Raw genomic sequence first — 27,430 nt, forward strand, 5'->3', positions numbered from 1 at the left:
AGGAAGGAGGGTGCTCCCGTGAATGGACCTTGGGAGCTGGGAAAGGGCAGGACTTCGTCCCTTCTGCGTGAAGCATTCCTGAGAGCCAAGGACAGCGCTTCTGACCCAGTAAAGGCTTGGAGCTGGGGGCACGAGGCTCTCCTGCCTGCCTGGCCAGGGGGGCCCATGCGGGAAGCCAGGCCCAGGGGGGCCGGGGCCGCGCCACACGGGCTTCCTGCTCCTTTGTGCTCTACCTTGCTCCAAATTCAAGGTCCCCCCAGACAGGCTCTTCACCGCTCTCCACAAAACAGCCCCCAGAGCGAGAAGGAACGTGCTGGGGGTGAAGGTCACGTTTCTGTCCAGGATCCACTTCTGTTTCCTGGGCTTTGTGCCTCTCCTCCCCGGCGCCGTCTTCAGGCCGGATCTTGAGGACGGGGCGATGCAGTCTCGCAGCTCTGGAAGCAGAAGCGCAGGGAGCCGCTGCCCTTTGTTCAGTAAGAAGCACTTTTCGCCCCAGTCCCCAGACCCCTGGGGGGTCACCTCCTTTTTTAAATGGAGTAACATTGTTTCTGCTTATCAAAACCATACCCACTCGGGGTAGGAAAAAAATAAGAAAGAAAAACAGGTATATTGTAGGGATGAAAATCACATACATAAAGATCGGCGTATTTTTAGACGGGAGAAACGGGCAGGCAGGGAGACAGGCGCACTCGGTGTTTTGCAACCTTGCGTTTCCGACGGAGATGCTGGGGCCGTCACTTCCCCTTAGTTCTCTTTCTCACTTCGCTGTCAACACAACATCTGACCTGCCGAGGGGGGTGGCTTGGATCTTGCTAAAAACAGAGTAATGATGCTCAGACAAAAGCGAAGTGCTTTAGGTCTATTTTGGTTTCTTTTAAGCTAAGCACAGATTTCTCTGGAAGGGAAGGAGCTGGCCGGTCTCCCTACGTGGAAAGCGTATAGCTCAGCGAGGCCCCCGCTTCTTGACCTCCAGACTCGCGCCTGGTTCTTGATGACAAAACACATTCCGTGCCCTTGATTGATTGAGTGGAGAAGCTGGGATATCGGACGGCGCTCCGCCCGCGCCGCGTGCAGACCTGAGAGCTTGGCCTGAGCTGGTCTTGTGTGTGGACAGAAGGTGAGGTGGGAGTCACTCCCCCCTGCCACGAGCTCTGGGCCTGAGGCAATTATCCAGACCCTCTCCCTGCCCCATTTCCCCCCCTTTTATGTTTACCCTTGACCTCTGTTGTATTCGACTCACACATTTGGGTTTTTACATTTGTTCTCGTGCTCACTTTGCAGTGTCTTTGGCTTCTGGTTGCCAAAGAGCTCAAGTTTTAGGGCTGGAAGTGGCCAGCCGGTCAACCTTCAGCCCCCGCCCCGGCCTTGTCCCCTCCCTGTACACACAGGTCCCAGGCTATTCCGCTGTTCCCCACCAGCACTGGGACTACAGTCCCCTCCTCTCCCAGTTCCTCCTGGCGTTCACCACCCGCAGGATGTCAGCGACACCCTCCCCCGGTTTTGTAGCTGGAAAATCAGACCAGGTTTCATGCATTTTTTGAGATTCATAAAACTCTTTTCAAGATTAAAGCATCTTATGTCGAGGTTCTGTGGAAAGCAGGAGATGTCCTTGCTTGTGAAGGATCGGACGCCGGAGATTGGAATTGCAGCCTCTGGTGGCCCTGCCGGTCACACACGGTGGGGATGAGATCACCCAGGTGAGAAATCGTGGGCCTTGAATTTCCAGCCCGTCATTAGTCATAGACACTCCTTACCTTTCAGCAGCCTGGAGCCACAGCTCCAAACGCTGATCTGGGACTCGAATAGAACCATCCATGACATACTGGAAGAGGGTTCTTTTAAATGTCATGATGCTATGAAATGATTCAAGCCCATTCTTGGGCCTTCGGGTTGGGGGTGGGCTGTTGCCAGCCCCTTTCTGGGTTTCACATGAATCACAGAATTTTGGACCCGAAATAGCCTAGATTTCACCTTCTTCCAGTTCCTCATGCCACGGAGGTGGAGGCTGAGGGCAGAGGAGGTAGAGGCTTTGCTACTGTCTGCGGGAACTGGTGCCCGGCTGGGGCCCAGAATGTGTGCGTCAGGACCCTCTGTCCGGGACATGGACCCCAAATGGCTTCTTGGTTCTGGGGTCACATTTGTCAAACAGGAGAGAGTAGAGTGTGTTTTGGCCGGAGTCAGAGGAGAGGGCGAGTCTTGCTCTGATGTAATTGGTGGAAGATTGGATGTGCTCCGTCATGCTCACTCACTGGCTACAAATGCCGACTGAGGGCCTGCCATGCGGTCGGAATGGAAACATTAGAGGACAGCGTTGCCTAATATCTTTAGAGGAAATGTTTTCCAATATCCCCGGATCTGACTGGTTTTAAGCTCTCATCAGGGTTACCTGATCAAAAAATAGAGGCCCTGAACCCCTGCTTTCCCACTCCCCATGATTCAGTGGGTCTGGGCTGGGATTCAGCCCTCTTTATTTTTAAATAGTTTCCCGGCAATTCTGACGACCTGCCAGATTCGGGTTCCATGGGCGCCTATATGACCTTCATTTAGAATATCAGACAAGGTGATTGCTATCCCAAGGCTACACGCACTTTGTAGGTGAGGAAATTGAGTCTCACACAGACTGAGCGGATTTTCCCCAGGTCACAGGCTAGTTAGGAATGAATGGGTTTAAATCTGTTGAGTTAAGACTAGGGTCTTCCCAAGACCCTGCAGTCCCAAAGACTTCTGGTGCCTATGGGGATATTTGGTCAATTCTGAGAGCTGGGAAAAGGAAGGTTTTAGCCTCCATCTGTGTTTTGGTGGGTTTGCCCTGAGTTTTAAGGGGGAGAATCCAGCTCAGTCAGATGTAAACTGAAATTAAGTCTTGGCATACTTGCTATGCGCTAGGTGAGAAAGATCTGGGATTTCACGCTTCATTCCGATGTAGAGAGGAACACAAAAGCCATCAGGATTTTGATATGGACTCCCGCACTGGGTCAAAGACCTGGGAAACCACAGAGAGACTGGGTATCTTCTAGAGTCCAAGCTGAACTTTTAGATGAATAAAGCACAGCTGCTAGGTTTCCCTCTGCTATGGAAGGATCATGCTAGCATCGGATCGGGCGTTCATACCGGACTAGGCGGGTTCACCAGTCTTGTGCATCCTTCAGGCTGGGTATTATCATCCCGGTTTTAGATTTGAGGAAACTGAGGCCGGACTAGTTAGAGAATTGACCAGGGTTCCAGGAACGGAAAGCGATTCAGTCAAGATCTGGGGCCAGGTGCACCTGGCACCAAAGCCGAGAGGCACAGGGGAAGACCCGCCTCTTTGCCTCCTGCCCGGCTTTATTAAACGGGTCCATGTGCGTCTCACTAACAGTGTTCACGGAGCAGGCACTGCGGTTGGGTTTGTGGTCCTTGCTAGGGCAGAAGGTCACAGTTCTGCACACGCTGTAAGTAAGCAACGTTTCCTGGGTGCCTGGGTGGCTCGCTGGTCGAGGGTCTGACTCCTGGTTTCCGGGTCGTGGGATCCAGCCCTGCCCTGGGCTCCACATGCAGAGGGGAGTCTGCTCGGGAGTCTCTCTCTTCCTCCGCCCCTCCCCCTGCTCTCTCGCTCTCTCTCAAATAAATAAATAAAATCTTTTTTTTTTTTTAAAGCAATATTTCCTGAGTGAAAAATAAAGTAAGGTGGGAAGCGTGCCTCCACGCATAGGCACTTGTAGCTTTTACTGGTTTGCACAAGAGAAGAATAAACTGCTAAGAAAATAAGACGAATTCAATAAGAAACTGTATCACTGAAATTAATCCCCCCCAGGGTATTCCCTGGAAAAGAAAAGAAAAGAAAACCTGATACTGTGGAGGATATTCCGCGCACCGCCCCGCTCCCCATCTTTTGTAATAACGTCAGTGATTTTTCTGAAGCTTTTGCCGCCTTTTCAAAATCTGGAAGAAACCCCCGGGGGGTCAGTTGCTTTAATTTCGAGCATGTAACAATAAAAAGCTTTTTTCAACATTAATTAAATTGCCGTAGTTTCATTTGTAGGATTGACTGATATCACCCATCTATTGAATGAACGCCATAAACTCCGGAAAGCTGAATTGTGGTAACCATAGTAACGAAGAAGGGGGCAATCTCTGTTTCCGCATCTCGGGAAGCGCGGCCAGAACGCGCTGAGGAAGTTTGGCCCGTCGGTCACGCCGTAGGTCGCGATGCATGCTGGGTGCTGGCAACATGGCGTCCTCCTTGATGTGCTGATGAGAGGAGTTTCACTGTAGCTTCAAACCAGAGGGCAAAACTCTCCGGACCCCATAAGCCCGCCCTGCCCGTCTTCCTCGCGCCTCCGTGTCGCGCTCCTCTCAGGACCGGTTCTCGGGCCGGAGAGAGCCGGGGGCCCGAAGGCCAGCGCCGGCCAGGCCGCGCGGATCCGGGGCTGAGGAGCCGGCTGCGGGCGGGCACGATGGGCCGGTCCTGGCTCAGGGTGCAGCAGCTCCGGCGAGTGCGGGACCCGCAGGGCTGAGAGCGGCCGCGGGAGCCCCGACGCGCTCTGAGCCCCTTCCCGTCGGCCGGAGACCTCAGCCTAGTCGGCGAACCGGCGCCGAGAGCGGGCGGCCTTGCCGTCCTCGGAGCGGCGGAGGCGTTGGAGGCCGGGCGGAGGGTCATCGTGCGGCCTCACGTCCCTCGCGCCTTGACAGCTCCGCGCGACGCGCCTCCTGGGACGCGCGGCCCGGGGTCTGGGGGCGCGTGTGTCTGCCGGGCCGCTCGGCCGGCGCCGCTGCCCGCCCCGCGCCTCCCCCGCTCCGCTGCCCGCGCAGAGTTCGAGGGGCCCGGGCTTCCCGCCCGAGCGGGGGTCCCCGCGCCCCGCCCGCTCCCTCCGCCCGCACCGCCCCTTTCCCGGTTATTCGCCGCTGCCGGCGCACGCTCGTGTTGAAGGCTGGAGGTTCTCGAGCGCCTGCTGCCGAGGACTCCGCCGCCCCCTCCCCCGCTGATGGAGTCCGAGATGCTGCAGTCCCCTCTGCTGGGGCTCGGGGAGGAAGACGAGGCCGACCTCACGGACTGGAACCTGCCTTTGGCTTTTATGAAGAAGAGGCACTGTGAGAAGATCGAAGGCTCCAAGTCCTTAGCGCAGAGCTGGAGGATGAAGGACCGGGTAAGTGACTCCGGCCGCGCCCTTGGACCTCGGCGGTTCGGTCCGCGGAGGAAGTTCAGGGCCGGAGGAGCGCCCTTGGGAAAGCGGCGCTGTGTCCCCAGCCACATGCTGCAGGTGGGCTGAGCGGCACGGGTGCCGTTTCAGACTCGTTCTTGGTGGCGAACGGAAAAAGGGTGTTGTGGTCGGGAGCGGCTCGCCGGATAGTGTTACTTTGATTCAAACAGTTTTCGTTCGGACAGTAAGAGTTAGCCGAGTTCCAGCGTCCAGCCCGGCGAGTGTTCCCACGCTCTTCGGTGTACTGAGCGCTGTTGGCGCTGGAGCAAGGACCCCTCGGGCTAGATTACTTGTGCCCACGTGGTTAGCCTGCCCGGGTTCCTTTTTTTTTGTTCAAGCTCTGTGAATGGCTGTGCTGGGAAACAACATTACGGGGAAGGTTTAGCTGGTAACAAATTAATGCAAAGTTATTTTAAAGTTACAAAGAACTTCATCCTAGCCTTCCACGCGGCTTGTCTTGCGTCCAGACTCTTCCTCCTTTTATGTGGTGTCCTGGGGCTGTAGCGTGGAGACAGGATTTTTGCCACCGTTGAGTTAGAGGATGGTGGGTTGGAGCGTGGGTCCTGGTTTTAGGGGGTCTCCATGGTCCTGGGAGTGGGAACAGTGACTCCTAAGCAGCTGGTAGGAAGGAAATGAGCCAGTTTTGGTGAGCCTGTCCTTAACTAACCTCTGTCTACCTCCTGGTCTAAAGTAAGAAGGTGGGGACCCGCTCCTCTGTGCACACTTTTAGTTTGTCTTTTTGTGATTTATTTTCTCCTTCAAGACTGTCTTTATTTAAACATTTCAGTGGTATAAGAAAGGTAGTTGGTGTTACATTGCAGTGTGATTGCTCTGGACTGAAGAACGTGCTTGGGCGAGATGATTGTTTCTCGTATATGATGTTGAACGTACGGAAGATCTCCGTGATGGTAATTCTGCTTAGTCGCTAGTAACCAGTCCTTCTGTTACTGACTTGCCTTAGGAAAATTTGTTCCATCCAGAGGTAGTTTGAGGAGCAGAGGAGATAGTCATTGGAAGAGATTGTGTAAAGTGTGTCTTACGGACATGTTTAGTACTAACTCATAGTTCAAAGCTTTTGTGCTCGCTATGCTTATATGAAAAGAAACTTATTGTAAAGTAGCTGTCTAATCATTTTTTTTTCCCCCATTCTACTATTTGGAGGACATTTTTTTTCTTTCTTTCTTTTGAAATGTGGTTCCCTCTGCTACCCTGTACCAAAGCTCAAACTGTTCAAACTGACTAATGGATATATTTTTGACCTTTTAATTAAAACATTAATTTGTGAATGATCAGCATTCCCTGATAAGCTCATCATAGGTTATTAAGAGAAAAGTTCTGAATCTGAGTAATTACTGAGGTCCTTCCTTAGGAAAGAGCCAGGGGAGGACGTTGGCTGTGTCTGACCTTTGCAAGGTGTTCAGTGAGGAAGAAAATCAGAAGCTGATATTTTCAGGTCGGTTTGTGAGAGCTTGGCAACCTAACAGGCCTTGTCCTCTCTTCCTCAGACTCAGCCCCAGGGGACCTTTCTGCACCCCTGCCAGGGCAAAGGTTGCAAATCCAAATGATGCTAACAGCTGGGAGGTAGCGTAAGTGAAGGAAGTGGGCCAGATAGAAGAAGGCGGCACAGGGTCAGAGATAAGTGGCAGCTGACAGTGACTTGTGTCTGGTTGTCTAGAGGGTGGGCTCTGGAAAGCACAGCCACAACGGCCAGACGGCCACAACAGCTGAAGGGGCAGGCGGGTCCCAGCCGGGTCTTGTCCTTTCTCTCTCTCTTCTGCTTGGAGAAACCAGAGACTTTTTTTTTTTTTAAATGAGACGCCTTCTGGTTTAAAACTGTTGGCACTCTCTCAGATGTTCTAAAACACGAAGGAGTCCAACACTGCAGGCTACACGAACCCCATTTGTGGGGCTGGTTCTCACCGGTGGGTCACCTGGGTGTGACTTTGCTCTGTTCCCACAACACCAGACAGCCACTCTGATTCTAGGAATCTTGAGCACGCAGGCATCCGGGCCAGGCTGTCTCCCCTGGCCCCTCCCACGGTGTGGTGGGGCGGCCTTGGGGTAAAGTGACATGCGTGGGCCAGGCGTCCCGGAGTAGGCCCTACGCATTCCACTCGCCTTGGTGAGCCATGGACTGCCCAAACCCAGACTCAGCCTTTGCATCTTTCTGTGACCACGTGTGACTCTTATCTTGCATGTATGTTAGTGGTGACCTGCTGGTGCCTGTTGAGTGAAGTTGTTAAGGATTCCTAAAATCGGCATCTTCACTGAAGTTGACTGATGGCCCTAAAAAGTGTTCTGCCACTCAGCGTTCGGCATCTTTGCTGAGAGCTCCCGCAGCTGCCCACTCTCGTGGGATTCCCACGATTTTTCTTTGGAATCAGTGCTGGTTTTCCAGTGCCAGCATAATTGCATTTTAATTCCTAAGCTGTTGTTGGTTTAATACGCTGTTATCAAGTTAGTTTGTTGTGTGGTGAGTTCTGTGTAGAGTGAATGATTCGTAGACGCGTCAGTAGCACCTTGGGCTTGTCATTGGCAAATAACTAGCCTTACATAAGCTACAGCTCGGAATGAATCATCCACAGTCCTGTGGCCAACGCTGATAGGTCTGCACGGCCCCGTTTGTGTTTTGCTATGATACTTCATGGTTGTCCCCCAGTTCGTTCTCCCACTGGAAAGTGGGCCTGTGGGAACGGTTGGTCTCAGATGGGTCTTTACCACACGTGTGGGACAGAATCAGGGACACTGGGGAGCTGTTGCCCTCAAAACCACGGACACACATGCTGCATTACACGTGTGTAGGGGACGTAGGTATAAAATGATGAGCCGTTTCCCAGACGGGTCTCTGAGCTGATTGTCCCCTGGGTTTGTAAGCCGTGCTTTGACGCAGCCGTGGAGGAAGCCGCGTGGGTGCCTCGGAGTCGCGCAGGGACAGTAGAAGGCTCGCCCCACAGTGCTCGCTCCCCACGTCCTCTCTCAGCTGCTCCGCTTAGGCTCCCTGCTAGGCCTTGAGACCGCCCTCCACAGGCCACCCTGGTTGCTAAATCCGAAAGTCACGTCTCTATCTCTTGTGTGACCTCTCCGCGGCGTCCGCTGTGGGCCACTCGCTCCCTCCCGAGACTCACCCGCCTCCGCGTCTCCCCGAAAGTCCAGGTCTCCCTCTGGGGTCTCATCCCTCCTCCTCAGACCCGTTTGCTGGCGGACAGCGATCTCGGTTCCTCCTGCTGTGCTGTGTAGGCCCCTCCCCAGCGGGTCGTGTTCACGCACGAGCGACTCGGCCCCGCGCCGGCCTCACTTCTGACCTGGGCCTGGAGCTCCTGGACGCCCGCTCTGCCGCGGTGCGCTCCGCCCCAGCACGCGGCCGCGACTCACGCTGTCCACCCCGGATTTCCCCTGCCTTCTTCCCTCCTCCCCTGCTCGCAGCCCTGTCCGCTCACGCATAGAGCCTCCAGCCCTGCCTCCCAGTGCAGCTTCCGCGGGGCTGCGGCGCTCCGTCTCTGCCCAGCGCAGCCCAGCGCCCGCGGCTGCCGCCTTCTGTCTGGACAACCAGACCCGTTCGCCGACCGGTCTCCCTACACGCACTCTGCCCGCAGCCGGTTCTTCACGCGGTGGCCGGGGGGGTCTTTCCCAGGTGGAAGCCGATCCTGTTCCTGCCGGGCTGGTCCTCTCCCGGCTTCGCGGGTGCTTGGAGGAGAACGCGGGTTCCTCACCCCGGTGCGCAAAGCTTCCTGATCTGGCCCTGCCTGCCTTTTCTGCTTCCTGGATGGAAAGGCCTGGAATGCTCTTTCCTCGGCTCTTTGCACCCCTGGCTCCCTCGGTCGTCCACTCTCAGCTGCCGGCTCACTTCCTCAGAGAGGCCTTCCCGGATTACCTCACCTAAAGCAACTCCCGAGCCACTCATGGTCACTCTTGCTTTCTCTGGATTTTTCATTATATCCTAACCCCTGGAACAGAGGTTTTTTTTATTATAAAGCAGGGACCTCATTTATGGATAGTGCTAACACATGATAAAGACGGACTGAAGAAAAAATGCGTAGTTTGCAAAGGGCTCCCACAGACGCCGTGTTCTCCAAGGCCGCCCGCACCTTACCTGGTTGGGAATGATTGTCCCCATGGGATGAGGAGATGAGGCCTTAACTCCGCGGCTTGCCGAAGGGACCTAAGCTGCAGGGCCAGCGATGAGGGAGGTGCACTCGGGAAACAAGGCCTAGAACGGGGTCACAACGTTCCACTGACAAGTCCACATTTTGTGGCCTCGGAGTCTAAAACCAAGTGTGTCGGGAAGGCTGCTGGGATGGCGGTGGGGCAGAAAAGCAGAGGACAGTGCCGGTGTGCAGCTCGGCTGTTCCTGCGGTGGGCTCCGGGCTCCCCCCGACCCTTATTTCAATGGCAGTATAAGACAGGGGCCCCCAGCTGGCTTAGTCGGTGGAGCAAGCGACTCTTGATCTCAGGGTCATGAGTTCAAGCCCCACATTGGGTGTAGAGATTACTTAAAAATAAAATCTTAAAAAAAAAGTAATAAGGCAAGGTGGCACTGGCCTTTGTGCTCTCTGTGTTGGGATCTACGCGGACAGCGCAGGAGTCATGGGGTCAGCCTGCTGGCGCCCTCGCAGGAACCGGGGCGGGGCGGTGGTACCAGACGGTGCCGGTCCGCTCTTCTGTTCACTGCTGTGCATTCACGGTAAAAAACCCCACTCGGCTTGAGAATGCTCCTGGTGACGCAGTAAAACGTATTGGTCCTACTCGATCCTGGCTCTCTAGTGTCGCCTTCCCACGCCGTGTGCAGGCTGCGCGTGTCCTTCTGCTGCAGGGGTGCGCTGGGCCGGCCGGGGAGCCCAGCTGCACCTGGCTCGCTAACCAGCAGCTCTGGGCACTCAGGCTTGGGTCTTTGGCAGAGATGTGTCTCGAAAATGGAAAAAATGAGCTGTCGCTTCAAGGAAAAAGACCGACAGGATTTGTTGCGAGGGATGAAATTTGAGTTTTCAGGTGAAAGGCGAGAATTTTGGAGAACCCGTGTCTGCTGCCACGAGCTTCCCAGCTTCCCACACCTTAGGACTCTTCCAATGAGACCATGGGGGCAGAAGGAATAGGAATTTTTTTGTATTTGAAATGTAGAAGGACGTTCATCTGGGACATCTGCATAATTCAGTGAGCTGGTGTTTCCAGATGACCGACCCGTGGTATCACAGAATCATCCGTGGGTAAAAGATTCACTGAGAGTGAGGCCAGTGGGGTTGGCCCATGGCTGTGGCTTTGGCTATATCAGGTATCCTACTTTGTGTTCTGTTCAGATAGATTGCTGCTAACCTTTAAGAAACTGCAATTTTCTGAGTTTTGACGTGGTCTGAGAGAATAATATTCTCAGTAATTTGGATCTGTTGGTACATCTTTGTGAGGTCAGAGTTTGTGTGTCTACTTCGACCAAACAATGCGTCATCTCAGATGGAAACAGTCTGAGGTCCAGCTGTCTTCTGGGAAAGCAGATACTAAAGAGATTTGCAAAAAACTGTCACTTGTCTAACAATTTTTTTAAAAGATTTTATTTATTTATTTGACAGCGAGATCACAAGGAGGCAGAGAGGCAGGCGGAGAGAGAGGGGGAAGCAGAGAGCCCGATGGAGCAGGGAGCCCAACATGGGGCTCGATCCCAGGACCCTGAGATCGTGACCTGAGCTGAAGGCAGAGGCTTAACCCACTGGGCCACCCAGGCGCCCCACTGGTCTAACAATTAAAAAAAATTTTTATTTATTTATTTGACACAGAGACAGACACAGTGAGAGAGGGAACACAAGCAGGGGGAGTGGGAGAGGGAGAAACAGGCTCCCCACCAAGCAGGGAGCCTAATGCAGGGCTTGATCTCAGAACCCTGGGATCATGACCCAAGCCAAAGGCAGACACCCAATGATTGAGCCACCCAGGCACCCCAACAATTTTTTAAAAATACGGTTTTCATAGACCTATCTATTTAAATATATAATGAGTTTATAATTTTTAAATGAATCAATAAAGAAATACATTGCTTTTATTTTTCCTTATTGGCTTTACCCTCTAACGTGGAAAGTGCTGATAATGTTGCTTATAACATAAGCTCTTTGGGAGTCTTCAGTAATCTTTGAGCATAAAAGTGTCCCATCACCAAGAGTTTGAGACTCGTTGGTGTAGTTAGAAGAAAGTGGGCGTCAGACTTAAATTAGGAAGCAGGGCTTGAGGATATCAGGTGGTTGGCCAAAAATACCAAGCAGAGAGGACCAGAGATTAGGTAGCAGGCCTAGAAGGGATCTGTTTGTCCCTTTCATCCTGGAGCTCGTGTTCATAAAGACCAGTCACCGGATCCGTGACTGCGCGGCCATCATCAGGGCCTCCTGCTGCCCGGGACTCCTGGCGTGTGTCCTGGAGGGGGTCACTCTGCTGTTCACTCAGTAGCGTCTTGTCCTGGGAGTCAAGGAACATCCTTCCAAGTATGGCAGGGGAAGGTGGCCAGAAGTCGTCACTTCAGGACGACAAACGTGTGCTGCTCTCTTACGGGGTGCTATGCTCTCCAGAACCCTAGGATCTAGCAGGACAGACAGGCCCGTCAACACCAAGCTGTAATACACTGTTACGTGGGTTCACAGGTGAGAAAGGCATGATCATAGAGAAAACTTGCGTTTATATTAAATCAGTCAGTTATTGGCATTGAACCGCATTTATGAGATGCAAATCCGTCCCGCTGACCCAGCGCGGGACTCTCAGTGACTGTTGGCCTGACGGTGGGGAGCTGCTTGCGGGTCTCCGTGGGGCAGCAGCACACGGGGTTTGTGATTCAGAGCATCTTTGTGACCGTGGGTGGAGTGGAGGGTTTGGAGGGGTGGTCCGGGAGGTGGGAACACCTGCCGGAGAGGGGAGTTGCGGGAATGCAGGTGGGAAGCGGGGCCCAAAGCCAGGCAGCCACGGCAGGAGGGTGGCCGCGAGGAGGTGGGGTCTGGGGTCTGGTCCCGTCTTGTGGGTTACAGAGTGGGCGGCCAGTGCGGGCACCAGCCTCTGCACTTGAAGCGTGTGAACTTGCCGTTGGCACTCGTCACAGGAGGCTCAGGAGCCACAAAGGGCCCATCTACAGGGACTTTTTTTTTTTTAACCTGCTTTAAAAAATGTGCCGTGTTCCATTTTGAACAACGTGCTGTGGAAGAGTCCTGAAATGGATAAGAACATTTCTCCTCATTATCACCTTGTAGAATTCTAAAGCTGGAGTTTTAACAAGGTGGCGCGTGGATCATGTATAGACGGCGTCTCCAGGTTTCTGACTCTTTCCTCCTTCTCTTCCGGAGACATGAAGAAGGGACTCGGGCCGTCTACCAGGCTTGTTTCAGGAGAGCTGAAGTTCGACACCTTTTCTTTGTGGGAGTCTCGTTAGATGCGTGGAAGATGCCATCCCAGGAGATGTTTGATATGATAATTAATGCTTTAATCATGTTCTTGAGCCGCAACTTGTCCGACGGGTGCCGCTGTGCGGGGGCGGGGAGCGCGCGCGCCCCCAGGCCACCGTGGAGAACTTGGGCTCCTTTGACCGCCCCCCCCATCGGTTTGCTTTCTTGACTTGCAGAGTTTTCTGTCCCTAGGTTCGGGTATGACGTCAAGCTAAAGAAACTCTGTAAGGCCGGGACAGCGGGTCCCTCCGCCCTTTGCCCAGAGTCGCCGGCTGTCTGCGTCTTCTTCCCCTTCGTGGTCGCTCCCCGCTTCCCTGTGTCAGGCTGTGCTCCCTCCGCGAGCGGCTGAGGCCTAAGTCGAAGGCTCTGCGTGCCCTCGTGCCGTCGCGTGTGTGGCTCTGTGAGCAAGGACTGTCTTCCGCAACCAGCGCACGGTCGCAGGCTGGTGGAAGTCCGGACATCGGTCATCGGTACATCACTGTTATTAATGCACGTTCATGTCCCCGTGCTGGCGTTTGTCGCAGCAGTGCCCCTTTCTTAGCAGTTTCTGCCCTCCCCGCCGCCCCTCAGGGCCGCTCAGCTCACTGCCTTTAACGGTCTTGTCTGTGCAGCCTCCTTTGATCGAAGGAGTTTCTCAGCCTTTCTTAGAATTTCTTGCCCTTGACAGTTTTTTCTCGTGGTAAAACGCACTAAGGTCTGTAGCGCGTTAATCCTGGGTAAGCAAGCCGCGCGGTGGCGTCGGGTCCGTTCGCTCCCCGTGCGTCCGTCCATCGTCCGCCCCCCAACTTCACCGCCCGCTGGCCAGCTCCCTGCGCCCCTCCCAGCCCCCGGCGGCAGACGTCCTGCTGTCTCTGAATGCCTTGACCTTGGTATTCTTCACGGGTACCGGAGGTTACTTTGTAGAACGTCCTCAGGCTGGGTTTGCCCTGTCCTAGGCAGGGTCAGGGTGTGTGTCCCGGGTCACAAAGCAGTTGAAGCCACGTGCAGTGCGCAGAGCATCGTGTCGGACACGCGGTGCCGGGGGGCGCCTGGGCAGCTCTTCGTCTCTGCCCACCTCATGACCTCAGGGTTGTGGGAATGAGCCCCACGTTGCTGGGCTCCGTGCTCAGCAGGAGTCCGTCTGAGAGTCTCTGTCCCGCTCCCCCTGCCCTTCCCATGCTGTCTCTCTCTCTCTCTCTCTCTTAAATAAAGAAATAAATCTTAAAAAACAAAAAACAAAAAGAGGGGCGCCTGGGTGCTCAGTGGGTTAAGCCTCTGCCTTCAGCTCAGGTCATGATCTCAGGGTTCTGGGATCGAGCCCCATGTCATGCTCTCTCCTCAGCGGGGAGCCTGCTTCCTTCTCTCTCTCTCTGCCTCTCTGCCTGCTTGTGATCTCTGTCCAATAAATAAACAAAATCTTAGGAAAAAAAAAGCAAAAACAAAAGAAAGCACATGCTGTGGCTTATTGTTGTCTCTGGCTCCACGGCCCCAGGCTGGGGCGCACAGAGGGGAGTTTCTGGGTTGATAACCCTGGCACTTGGGGCAGCAGACCTGCTAAGGGTTAATATGTACTCACATTGTGGTTGGAGGCACAGTCCGCATCCAGCGACGTGCCCAGACCCTAACTAGTGGAATATGCGATTCCACGTGAGTTCCAGGCGCCTCCGTGCTGGGTGTGACACTCATCATGCCCGTTTGGGACCTTGCCCTTTCCGGGCCAAGCCTGGCGTGTGTCTGAGCAGACACGGGTGTGGGTGTGGCCCTGGAGGAGTTTGTTTGTGATCTGAGAAAAATGGCATTCTTAAGCAAAATCAAAGCACAATGCAATGATTATGTATCTGCACTTGAGTCACAAGTTAGTGATTTCAGGAATTCTGTTGGCCGGATATTGCTCCCGTGTCTGCATGCCCAAGGCGCTCGGCTGAGCCCGTGTGCGGCGCCGAAGGATGAGCGGAAGCGTGCGCGGGGCGGGGCGGGCTGGGGCGAGGGGAGTTAGGTCGGAACCGCTCATTTCTAGAACTCAGTAATTCAGCGAATGTCTGTCTAGTGCCTTCTGTGCCAGGCAGGGTGCTAAGTGTGGGTGATTCATTGCTGAACAACTCCTGCTTTTAGGGCGTTTACCAGTTTTGGGGGGAAGATGCGTTGACTCAACGCCGGAGGTGGGGTGCTGGCCGGTGGTGGCTGCACACGGAGTGCGGGAAGGGCCTCCTGGAAGACTGGCACTCTGAGTCAGAGCCTGGAAGGGACCCGAAGGTTGCCAGGCAGCGAAGGGAGAGGGTAGGAGGGCCAGGCCCAGGAGCCGGGGTGTGCAGAGGTGGGGGGTGCGAGAGCATGGCCTCTGGGGAACCGCCCTTCTCTGAGGCTGGGCCTCCTGGTACCGGTTTCCCTCCGTGCTTCCTAAGGCGACAGCTGGCCACCTGCCCCCGGCCACCTGCCTGCTGTGTTTTCCCTCTGTCGCTGCCGCCACCCTAACACCAGGTTCTGTATTTGGTTTGTCAGCCCCACTCAGCCAGGGACTTGGTTTTGTTCACTGCCGCACCCCGACTTCTCACGCAGTGCTGCTTGGTAGGAGGTCCTCAGTACTTACTGATCAGGCGATGAATCGGGGCCGGGACAGTGCTGGGAGACATGGTCAGGGCCTCTGCACACGGACGGGTGGACAAGGCAAGTCCTGACGGGCTTCACAAAGCCCTGGGAATTTGGGTTTTGTTTTAAGGATGATTAAGAAATGTTTTAAAGCAGGGTAGTGACATAATTGGGATTTTAGAAAGATTTCACTGGCTGCAGAATGAGAGAGGGAGACAGGATGGGAGTGTGTGTCGTGCACAACCCTGTGTGTGTGTGTGTGAATGGGGAGAGGGCATGGGTCAGGAGCCCGTGGAGGGTGTGGGGAGGCGGGAGCCGAGGAACGCTGGCTGCCACTGAGCCAGGCCAGTGCCAGGGAGGCGTGGGCGGCCCCGAGATCCCCCTGGGGCGGGGAATGGTGGCGCTCGGCCACCGACTGGGTGCAGGAGGTCGTAGAGGGACTTGCAGGCTCCGGCTGGACGTAGGAGAGAGAGGGGCGAGCTCCTGTGGGCACTCGGGAAGGGAGAGAACAGGCGCCTCACTCCGGAGATTGAGAGCACTTCCTCTAAAGAGCGCTTCAGAGGGAAATGTTGAAAGTGTTGCTTAAAATGGGTCCCTGGCCCCCTGGCCCCCTGGGTGTCTGGCCCGCATTCATCCCCGCTACGCAGCGTCCTCACGCCCTGGCTGCCGGTGGGAGCCCCGCAGCGAGTGCCGTTCAGCTCGCTGTGCTCCTGGATCGCTTCTTCTTTCCTCCTCGAGAGTCATCAGACCCGCAGTTCAGAGACACGGGAGCCTGAAAGCACCGGCAAATGTAAATTAGACGTTTCCTTTCTCTGCGCCCCCTCGGAGCCCTGGCTCAGGTTCAGAATTAGTTTCTGTAGAGCCGGGAGCCGCTCTGAGATGCGAGGCGTCCTGTGTCTCTCCGTGTCCGTGTCCCGAACGCCCCGGCGAGTTCGTGGGCGCCCTTCCGCGGTCCGCCGCGTGGTTGATCGGTGCCCGGGAGTGCCCTGCGCCGGTCCCGTCTGCTGCCGGCCTGGCCTCGGGGTGGTGGCGCCCGGCTCAGACCTGCAGTGGGGCTCAGGCCCCCTCAGAGAGCCGCCCCCGTCTCTCCCATCCGGAGAAAGCGCCATTACCTGGTCCGCAGGCAGGATGCCCCAGGGAGTGTCATCCTTTAAACAGAACTTTATCCCGGGCGTGGCTTTAGTGCTGGAAAAATATTTTAGCATTTTTATCGGACAAACTGAGTTCCTCGAAAACTTGTTTTCCTTCCGAGTACACAAATAACACATGTCGTTGTAAAATTTTTAGAAAATAGAGAAAAACATAATGAGAATAAAAATTATATAAAATCCCACGTTGGCACTGATAATATTTTGGCGTGATTCCCACTTCTCTGTCATCCCTCTTCCCCTTTCCTGCGACCGAGATTATACCGTATGTGTCCCTGAAGGACCATTTTGAATTCCCCATTTGTGATATCCTTACGATTGTAGGATATAGAGCATAATGATAAACACTCAGGGAACCCCCGTGATGCCCAACAACTAGATCAGCACTAACACTGTCCCAGCCACCAGATTTAACATCTTTTCTGCTTCTGGGACGTCCTTGACTTCTGATGGCTCTCAGCTTGCAAGTTTTCGACTTTACAGTGGTGTGACAGGGATACGTGCTCAGTAGAAACCCTCCTCACGGTTCCGAATGTGCATCTTTTCCTGGGCTGGTGTCCATACGTGGTCCAACCCTCTCTCGTGATGCTGGGCAGCGAGCATAGCCCCCCGTGAGCCCGCGATCAGCAGGGTCACCTAGCCCATACGGTGACAGCCATCCCGTCCCCACACGGCCACCGCTTGTCACGCTCTGTGCAGTGTTCACCAAGTGCCAGGTGGTCAGCGCGCTGTGGTAAGAGAGGCTTCGTGCGGGCCGGCTGTAGGCTGCGGGAGTGCCCTGCACATGTGGGGCTGGGCTGGGCTGGGCTCTGGCCATAGGGTAGGTTGTGACATGGGTTTCTTGGGATTTAATGCCACTGTAAATTGAAGAAGATCTGAACTAGCTTTGTTTTAAGTCGTACCTGGGTGTGTCAGGGGTTGTCTGGGGTTTTGCATATCAACAGCCCCTTTCCTTACCGGACAGCCTGTGAGCAAGTGCATTCGTGGTTGAGTTGGCTGAGGCCTGACCTTAGATGATTTGCCCACGCAGGCCCCGGGGCTGGGGTGGGAGAGAGGGCGCGCACTGTTGGGCTGGCTGGCTGTGCTCACCCATTGTTTGCTGACTTGCTGACGACCCAGTGAGCTCCAGTCTCTTGGCGGGAAAGAAGAGGGAGTGTGAGCTGGTCCAGAACTCTGGAAGCTCTGTAAAGTGCACGCAGCGACCTGCTCAGCGGGTGAGATCGATCACGTTGAGTTGTTCAACTCGGGGTTGCAGACTGTGTTATCCCTCGGCGGAGAGGAGCGGGGTGACGGGGAGCTGGGAGGGGTTTTAGAAGAGTCCGGTTGAGGAAGGCTTCGGGAGGAGGTGGGACCCAAGCTGGACACGGAGTTGGGTTTGACCAGCCAGAACGTGGAGGGAGCTGTGTGGAGGGCATCTGTCGTCGGTGACAGGAGGGCCTTTTAGAGCACAGCGGGGTAGTGCCGGTGGCTGCAGAGGCGAGGTGGGGGGCACTGGCTGTGGCGGGCATCGCCGTGCTTTGGGTGCCCGGCAGGAGGCATGATGCTTTTCTTCATTAGGGAGGGGTGAAGGCCGTGGGGGGAGCAGTTTGGATTGGCGCATATCCAGGGACTGTGTGCTCGGGGTCTCCGTCCTAGTGTTTTCATCCGTATAGGGGGCCTGTGGCCACCTCTGACAGTGTGGATGTGGGGATTTCATGGGACGGTGTTTTGTGGAGCCCTGATGGCTGCTGACGCCTGGCCCGGTGTTCCTGTTCTGAGGGGTGGTAGCGTGTGCACCTACGCTTTCCTCCGCATGCCTCCTGTTGCAGAGCTACTAATGAGCTCCATCCCATTTTGGTGCCATAGCTTAAATATCAACTATTTGGAGGAAAAAGAGTGAAAATTGCCCCCTGTCGAGGCAGCAAGCTGTGCCTGCAATTTTCATCCATTGGTAAGGGCAGAAGCTGTTCAGGTGACCACCCTCCTGCGAGGAGCTCCAAACGGGGCAGTTTTGGATTTTCTGTTTTCTTTAACCTTTCCCAGCGATGCCAGCCCCTTTCCCTCAAAGGTGTGAGCTCTCCTGGGCTCTGTGCTCTGCCCGAGTGTGTTTATGTGAGGTGCTGGTAAATGTTGTGGCTGAATCTAAAGCTAGACTTTATAGCACACTTCCCGTAAATCAGTGCTTGTGAACGTTCCCGAAAATGATAGATTCTTGTGAGCCGCCGTGGCCGGTATGAGGTGTTCAGTAACAGCTCTCTCGTTTTTCAAGTTCATTTCATTCAGAATGGGTATTTTTGTAAAAACAGTTCTGGGAGTCTCCCGGAACAGGCTGGGAAGAAGAGGTCACCATCACTGCTCCCTTCTTTCTAGTAAAGGTGCTGCGGAGGTAACGTGAAGCGATCCCGGCAGGACCTGCCCTGTGAGGCCCGCCGCGGAAGTCTCTGGACATGTGCAGCGAGGCCCTTCCCCGCCGCTGGTAACGTCCTGACTCCTACTGCGCTGCCTTTCCCTCGGGTGGGCTCGCTGGCCCGGTGCTGTCCTGGGTCCCAGGAGAAATGAGCCCAGCAGGAAGTACTTTAGCTCTCCTGGAGCCCCACTGGGAGCAGGGGCGTGGGGGCTGACCCAGAAGTCGAAGGCCTGGTGCTGACCCCTGGACTTAGGAACTGCGCCTGAAGCCACATTTCTGTGACCTCGATCTGGTCCTTTGTCTCCTGGGGCTGATCGCCGGGCCTCCTCTCCCTGTGCAGCAACCCCTGCTCGCCCACCAGTGGGGCTGCCTGTTCCTGAGTCCAGAGCCTGCGTTTCCTCCATGAGTTCCGGTTTGCTTCGTGTTCTCCTGAGTGTCAGCTTTGGGTCCCCGACTGGCTCTCCCTGGTCTCGGGCTTGCCCGGGTCCCGTCCCGCAGCGCGGCGTGTCGGGCAGTGAGCCCTGCGCGGTCTGGGCTCCGAGCGCTGCGTCTGCTCAGATGCTCTCCCGGACCCCAGGTGCCAAAAGACATGCCGGACTGGGCTTGGAGAGTGCCTGATCCTCTCGGCCACTGCTCTGGTCCCCGTCCCTGACACTCATCTGTGCTCCTCTGCCTGGGGTTGGCTCTGCCCTTGCTTACCGCAGCTCCACCGGGATGTGCTTGATTAGGGCACATTGGCTAGTGCCCTGTGAGTGTCTCGAGTTACTACACAAAACTCAGAGGATCCTAATTTATGATCCACTTTATTGCTTTATTTAAGCAGTGAGAGTTTTCACGTAACTAAATGTATTTGCACTTCAGTAAATTTATTGAGAAATAGTTGCCGGATTATGCCTGATGATATCTTTTCTCCTTTAAGAAGAATTTCATGCTGAGTAGATTAAGGTCGATTCTGTAGATTATTTTTATTCTTCATTTGATGGCTTCAACGTAGAGATGTGTTGGGTTAATATGTCCACAAATGGCCTGATTTTAAGGAATTGTCTTCATCGAATTATGAGCCTCTTTTAAATCCAGGACTAATAAATCCAAGCTAATGTAGGAAACTGGCATTTTCGGGTTATTCCACTTCCCTGTAAGAAGATTCGTGGCAGCACTCACTCGCTCCCTGAGTGTCTCCTGAATGGTTGCGGGCAGCCTCGTGTCCAGCAAGAGGGACCCGGTTGAATTAGGCACATTGTACCCTGGACTCCTCACCGCTGCTGCAGCGAGATCTTTCTATGTGTGCTCTCAGGGGAAGGTTTTCAAGACCTGTTACTAAATAACTAAAAATAAACCCTGATGTAAACCTGCCATCAAGGCATGTAACAGACTGTATGCTACAGTCCTGTCTGTGTCCTTAAAAAGCTGTGTGTTCATGTAACAATACGTGCTTATCTGTGTAAAACATTTATGGAGCATACACGCTTGTAGGCAGTATGGGAAGCAGGCATTGGTAGAATTATATTTATAAAACATTTTTGTTTCCTGTACTTAATTTTTAAAATCGTCTGCATGTTTTTTTTTTTAATGTTAATGAAAAAAGATGACTCTTAGGCTGTGTCCTCTGTGGGCAGAGGTTTGGTGGTGGTTTTAAAGTTTATGGGGGCGCCTGGGTGGCTCAGTGGGTTAGGCCGCTGCCTTCGGCTCGGGTCATGATCTCAGGGTCCTGGGATCGAGTCCCGCGTCGGGCTCTCTGCTCAGCAGGGAGCCTGCTTCCTCCTCTCTCTCTCTCTGCCTGCCTCTCAGTGTACTTGTAATTTCTCTCTGTCAAATAAATAAATAAAAATAAATTTAAAAAAATATAAAAAAAAAAGTTTAAAGTTTATGGTATTACATCTTTTTCTTTTTTTTAAGGTTTTCTTATTTATTTGAGAGAGAGGGAGCGCACGTGTGCACGTGTGTGAGCAGGGGAGGGGCAGCGGGAGACAGGAGGAGAGAAGCACACTCCATGCTGAATTCAGAGCCTGACAGGGCTCGACCTTCGTGACCCTGAGATCATGACCTGAGCCGAAATCAAGAGTCAGATGCTCGACTGACAGAGCCACCCAGACGCCCCTCCAGTGACATTTGTTTTAGATGCTTGACGTCACCCTGTTGAGGCTCGTTCCCGCTCGGGCCCTTTCCTGCTCTGTTTCCGGTCGGACTGCGTCTGCCGCCAAGTCTTCAGGGTCTCATCCGCTCGTTTGCAGCGTGCGATCCTGCGGTAAGCCCGTGCAATGTAGTTTCCGTTTCCGATACTGGTTTTCTGTTCTCAAGAAATTCTGTTTGGGTCTTCTTTATGGTTAATATTTATCTCCTTTTTTTTTTTTTTAAGATTTTATTTATTTATTTGACAGACAGATCACAAGTAGGCAGAGAGGCAAGCAGAGAGAGAGAGGGAAGCAGGATCCCCGCTGAGCAGAGAGCCCGATGTGGGGCTCCATCCCAGGACCCTGAGACCATGACCTGAGCCGAAGGCAGAGACTTTAACGCACTGAGCCACCCAGGCGCCCCTATATTTCTCTCCTTTATATTCACATTTTAATCCTTGAACAGATTTATACACCATTTTAATGCTCTTGTCTGTTACTTCCATCATCACTGGTATTTCTGAGTCTTTCTGTTAACTGATTTTCTCCTGTTTGCAGATGACATTTCCTGCGTTTCCTTCCATCTAGTAATTCTTGATCGGATGCTGGACACAGTGAATGTTGTGTTGTGGGCTGTCTGGCATTGTCTCCACTTCAAGTGCTGGGTTTTGTTCTGTATCAGTGTCATTCTTCCAAGGCTCGTCTTCTAGCTTTGTTAAGGCAGGTCTCAGTCAGGGGATGGCAGACTATGGCCTGTAGGCTTATCTGGCCTACTGCTTGTTTCTGTAAATCGAGCCCGGGGGAATGCAGCCGTGTCATTTATTATCTGTGTTGCTTCGTGCTACGGTGTCAAGAGTGGAGCAGTTGAGACGGACGGACCGCAAGGCTAAAATATTTAGTGCCCGGCTCTCTGCAGGAGAAATGGGACAGCCTGTAGTCTGGAGAAGCCTTCGCTCTGGGTCTAGGTTAGCCCCGTGCCTCGGGCGTGTTTCTGCAGAGTGTGCCGGCTGTTCGGTGAGGTCTCTTCATTCGGACTTGTTGGAACTCAGCTTCCCAGCCTTTCCCAGCTCTTGTTCTGTGCTTGGTCTCCTGTGGTTTCGCCGACTGTATGCTCAGCCTAGTGCTTAGCCAAGGACACGAGGGGCCGCACGTAGGTTTCTGCTGCTCCCTCTGGTACTCTGGCCTGTCTGGCCCCGTGGCGTCAGCCTCCGTGACCTCTGATCTCTGTCTCTCAGCTCAGAGGTCGGGATGCTACCTTGCTCTGCCGGAAGCCCCATCTGCCCACACAGAAAGCTTGGCGATTGTGGGGCTTGCCTCATTTGCTTGCTTTCTCTCAGGGACCGCATTCCTGTACTCCGTGTTGTTTGATGCTGAAAAAGTGTTGTATGTGTTTGGCTCAGTTTTTTGGTCCTGTACGGTGGGAGGACCAGTCTGGTACTCGTTACTGATCTTCCTGGAGGTGGAGGTCTTCTCAGTGTGATAGCGCAGATGAGCCACACATGAGTCACGGAAGATGGGAAGTGTAGGAGAGAATGTTGCAGGAGGAGATCACCTTTTATCAAATACATTCGTTGACAGTTGACGCTTTAGCATTAATAAACTGTTATGTGTTCACGTTGTTTTCACTGAACCAAATGTCCCCCCCAGTGGCATTTCACTTTCCAGTTTAAATGTGGTGTTAACATTTAAGATCACATCAGTGTATCAAACTAGTAGTACAGCTCAACGTTTGAGGGAGCTCTGCTGGCAGGATCCCTAGACAGGTGACTGACACGGCTGGATTCGGAGTTCCTCCTTTCTTGGATAGAAACATGTGCATTTCATTTGGGCTTTATAAAGCCAGGTGGGTCAGAGGGTGAAACGGAAATCATTGTTTAACGTGTAAGAGGATTTAAGAATAAAATCCTTCCCTGTTTGGGTGTTGCAGATCTACATCGGGCATTTGGTCATGCAGTCTGAGTGCTGGCTGTGACCTGCTACCAGAAGGGTTTAGTTACTTGTGGAAATCCTCTTCCCGTGTTAATAATCATTATGGGCCTGGAAGGGCTGTCTAATTGCTCTTAACATTTCGCTGTTTTCTTGAAGAAGGTTTTTTTCCCCCCCAACTGATTCATTTTGATTTTCTTTCTTTTAAAAAAACGATGAGGTAATAAATTGCATAAAATGTCTGTTTGTACTTTAACCACTATTTATAAAAACCACGCCCGTGTAACGCCTGTCCAGGTCAGGAAACAGACCACGGCAGCCCCTTGGAGTCTGTGCGTGTCCTGGCCACACCAGCGTCGCTCTGTCCCTCCACGGCTCCGTCGCTGTTCTTAGCGCTTTGGGGTGAGCCGTACGTCTTCCCTTTCCTTGATGGTTTTCCTCCCTGTGCGCGTGTCTGGAAGTGGCGCTCCAGTTCTGTCACTGCGGACTTCACACGAATGTCGCGCCACGTTGATGTTTTGGGTGTCGCTTCTTTCTCGGTGTTAACGTTTGTCAGAGCCACCCCGGTTGTTGGATATATGCATACTAATTCATTTTCACTTTGTAAAATATCTCGTGACCTGTCTGTGTCACAGTTTATCCGTCCCACTCCTGAACCATGCTGAATATTCTTAGGTGTTCCGATGCACCACGAAGGTGCACGTACGGCTGCAGGGGAATTTTAAGTTCCGTTTATTTATTTATTTTTTATTATTATTTTTTAAATTTTTATTTATTTATTTGACAGAGAGAGATGACAGGCAGGCAGAGAGGCAGGCAGAGAGAGGAGGAAGCAGGCTCCCTGCCGAGCAGAGAGCCCAACGTGGGACTCGATCCCAGGACCCTGAGACCATGACCCGAGCCGAAGGCAGCGGCCCAACCCACTGAGCCACCCAGGCGCCCCTCCGTTTATTTTTTAAAAAAAAATAGCCCGTCAGGTCTTCTGCCCATTTTTCTGTTGAGTCATCTTTCTCTTACTGACTTTAGGAGCTCTTGTATTTTTGACCGTGTCCGTAAATACCTTTCCACTCCGAGGCGCGTCTTCACGATCTTTGGGGAGTCTTTGGCTCCTGGACTTCAGTGCTGTCAGGTCTCTCCCTCTTTCTCGTGAAGCCTAGTGCTTGCTTGTGCCTCCCTTTAGAGCACCCTTCCTACCTGACGGTTTGAGGGCGTCTCCTCTCGAACCTGGGAAGGCTGTGGGCTTCCCCACGGTATAGGTCCTTATACACTTGGTGGGTGAGGTACAAAGTAGGGGCTCAGTTTCCTTCCCCCTCGCCCCCGACGTGGATTTCCAGTCAGCTCGGTGCATTTTGCTGAGAAGCTTGTCCTTTCCCTCAGCCGCAGGCTTTGTCGTGTGTCAGGCATCCGTGTCGATGTAGGTCTGTCCGGGCTTTGGTTCGTTCTCGCGCATCAGCCCTTGCTGAGTTACTGGGCTTTATGGAACCCTGGCTGAGGGCGGTCCTCACACTGTTTTCTTCGTGGATGTCTTGGCTCTGGTGCTTTTGCTCTTCCTACGAAGTTGAGGAATTAGTTTGTAGGTTCAAAGAGAGCAGATGTGTTGTATATTGACTGAGAGTGCATCAGGCTTGCACTGCAGTTTGGGGAGGCTCCATGTCTTCCCAAAGCTGAGTGCTCTGGCCTGTGAGTGTAGCGCGGCTCCGTGATTTAGGTCTTCATTGATTTCCCTGAGTGAAGTCGCATCCTTGTCCTTGTAGAGGTGTCGCCTGTCTTTTGTTGGCTTTCTTTTAGGTACGCGACATTATCTTGATGCTTTCCTAAAGAGCATGTTTTAAAAATGGAATGGTTTAGTTGTATTGATTGTTTTTAATTTTTTGCTGGTACACAAGCGCATACATTATTTTTGTATCTTGTTTTATTAGCAGCATTCGTGCTGTCTTCCATGTCATTGGGAGCCCCGACGGGCCATACACACAGCTTCCTGCCCCGCCCCCCACACCACGTGTGTGAGGCCGCTAGGCGTGAGATGATGGGGTGCGGGCACAGGGTAGCTGGTCTTGGCTTCCACAGGCCCTCCTGCTTCAGGTGCGACCCCCAGACCAGGGAGCCAGCGCTGAGCACCAGCCTTCCCCATTTGCCCAGCGAACTGGTGCTTGGAGGGGTCAGTCTCACTGTGCTGCCTTCCGCTGTGGCTCTGTGGACACTTCCGACTTCGTGGAAACTCTGAGCCCCAGGAAATGACCCCTCAGTGTTGGGAGTATCTGCTCTGTGAACTCTGGTAGCACCTGCCAGTGAAGCCACAGAATCCTAATGTTTCCTTTGCAAAAAGGGTTTTTAAAAGTTTTGGATGGTATTTATGGTTTTTAAAATAGTATTCTGGGGGCGCCTGGGTGGCTCAGTGGGTTAAAGCCTCTGCCTTCGGCTCACGTCATGATCTCAGGGTCCTGGGATCGAGTCCCGCGTCGGGCTCTCTGCTCAGCAGGGAGCCTGCTTCCCCCTCTCTCTGCCTGCCTCTCTGCCTACTTGTGATCTCTGTCAAAAAAAATAAAAAAAATAAAAAAAATAGTATTCTGTGTTTTTAAAGTCAGTTTTGAGGAGTTAGAGGACATTTTTTTAGAGGACATTGTCCATTGCATCTAGATTTCACATGTGTAGGTATAACGTTCATGGCCTCTTCCTGGGATCTTTTTAAAAGTGTGTGGATTTTTATCCCTGACATTGAGCATTTTTTTTTTTTTTTTAAAGATTTCATGTATTTGTTCGAGGGAGAGAGCACGTGCATGAGTCAGGGGAGGGGCAGAGGGAGAAGCAGACTCCCCGCTGAGCAAGGACCGGGGCTCAGGACTCAATCCCTGCATCTGACTCCATCCCAGAGCCCTGAGATCACGACCTGAGCTGAAGTCAAGAGCTGGTGCCCAACTGACTGAGCCACCCAGGCGCCCCAGCATTCTTTCTGTTTGTGCCAGAGGATTGTCACTTTTGTTAGTCTTTCAATAACCAGCTCTTGGCTTTGTTGATAGGCTATAGTTTGCTTGGTAATAGTTTGTCCATTTTTAAATCTGATTCTTTCCTTGGATTTGCTTTATTGCTGTAACACTCTGTTTTTGAGGAGGAAATTCTTGGGGTGGATACTTTTTTTTTTTTTTTTAAAGATTTTATTTATTTATTTGACAGACAGAGGTCACAAGCAGGCAGAGAGGCAGGCAGAGAGAGAGGAGGAAGCAGGCTCCCCGTTGAGCAGGGAGCCCGATGCGGGGCTTCATCCCAGGACCCTGGGATCTGACCTGAGCCGAAGGCAGAGGCTTTAACCCACTGAGCCACCCAGGCGCCCCATGCTTTGTGATTTTAAACATAGACGAATGTTCCTAGGATTGGTGGTTGATGCTTGGCTTAGTTGCATTTTTGGGCGGAGAACATCGATATGACTTCTTCAAGGAGGTAACAGGTGCGCCGCTCATCTGTAGGGGAGCCCTTTTTCCTCACTGACTCATGTGTGTGGCGCCCCCTGGTGTTGCGGGCCACGTGCCTTGCACAACTCTGTGTGCGCCGGCGTGTGTTTTCTGAGTTTTAGTCCTTTGAAATTTGTTGCACTTTGTCTTAAGAACTTGTATGTGCTGCGTCCTTGTGAACGCCCCTTGTGTGCTTGGACGTAGGGTGTCCCTGCAGCCGTCAGTGCCCCGCTCTCTGTGCGCGTTAGGTCAGGTGTCTTGTTTCCGGGGTTCATCGTCACGCGGTCCGCTGGCTTCTCGCAGCACCGGGGGGCGGTGTATTAGATCCCCTCCCCGTGCTTGTGAACGTGTCTCGTTCTCTTTATGGTTCTGTCCGTTCCTGGGTTGTATTTAGAGGTGACGTTATTAGGTCACGCACATCTGAAACTGTGTCTTCCGTGGGCACGGTCTGTGTTGCGACAGAATCTCTTTCTGTCCCCAGGGACGCTCGGTGCTGTAAGGTGTGTGGTGTCTCGTTACTGTAGTCTTACCAGTCTTCTCTGGTTCGCTGTTTGCACTGATTGTTTTTCTGTCTCTTTATTTATGTCAGGCTCTGTGTATCCTTACGTCCTGCATGTCTCTTGTAAACAGCTTGTAGGTAGAGCAAGAAAACGCCTCGTCTGACAACTTTTGTCTTTTAATTGGAACACTTAGTCTATTTACCTTTATTTGGGCTTAAATCTGCCATCGTAACTACGTGTGTGTGTATACACACATACATAGTCCTGCCTGGAGTGTTTCTTTTCTTTTCTTTTTCAAGATTTTATCTATTTATTTGAGAGAGAGCAGGAGCAGAGGGGCGGGCGGAGTTACAAGCAGACTGTGCGCTACACAGGGAGCCTGACGCGTGGCTCCATCTCAGGACTCTGGGACCATGACCTGAGCCAAAGGCAGATGCTTCACCAACCGAGCCACCTAGGGTCCCCTCTTTTGCTCTTCTAATGTACATTTTTTTGGATTGAAAATATTTTGTTAGTTTCTTTCTCTTTACTATTTTTGAAATAATGTACCGTTTTTCTCTTACCGTAGTTCCCTAGCAATCATCGTAGTAATACCCCAAAATATTATAACGTTGATCAAGGCCTTTATGCCTTTTCCTGGACAACTTCCGTCTTTGGACAAGCCACTCAACACGTCTGTTTCCTGTGAGCCGGTGTTGCTGGGCGTCTGTGTCTGTGTTTCAGCACCACGAGTATTTTTGTTTTAAGGTTTTATTTATTTGAGAG

The 27,430-nt window shown here is 53.0% G+C and overlaps 1 protein-coding gene across 4 annotated transcripts in view; it reads left to right on the forward strand.

Annotated features, from left to right (window-relative positions):
- Positions 1-4,854: 4,854 nt before the first annotated feature.
- The window catches only part of RPTOR (regulatory associated protein of MTOR complex 1), a 306,996-nt gene continuing 284,420 nt past the window's right edge, over positions 4,855-27,430 (forward strand). For 3 of the 4 annotated variants that reach the window (XM_032322470.1, XM_032322466.1, XM_032322465.1), the window contains exon 1: positions 4,965-5,126. In XM_032322470.1, coding sequence (XP_032178361.1) covers positions 4,965-5,126 — 162 coding nt within the window. Of the gene's footprint in view, positions 5,127-27,430 lie in introns of all 4 variants that reach the window. The other variant, XM_032322464.1, reaches the window with a different exon arrangement.

Source organism: Mustela erminea, chromosome 18 (assembly GCF_009829155.1).
Source record: "Mustela erminea isolate mMusErm1 chromosome 18, mMusErm1.Pri, whole genome shotgun sequence".
Classification (NCBI taxonomy): Eukaryota; Metazoa; Chordata; class Mammalia; order Carnivora; family Mustelidae; genus Mustela; species Mustela erminea.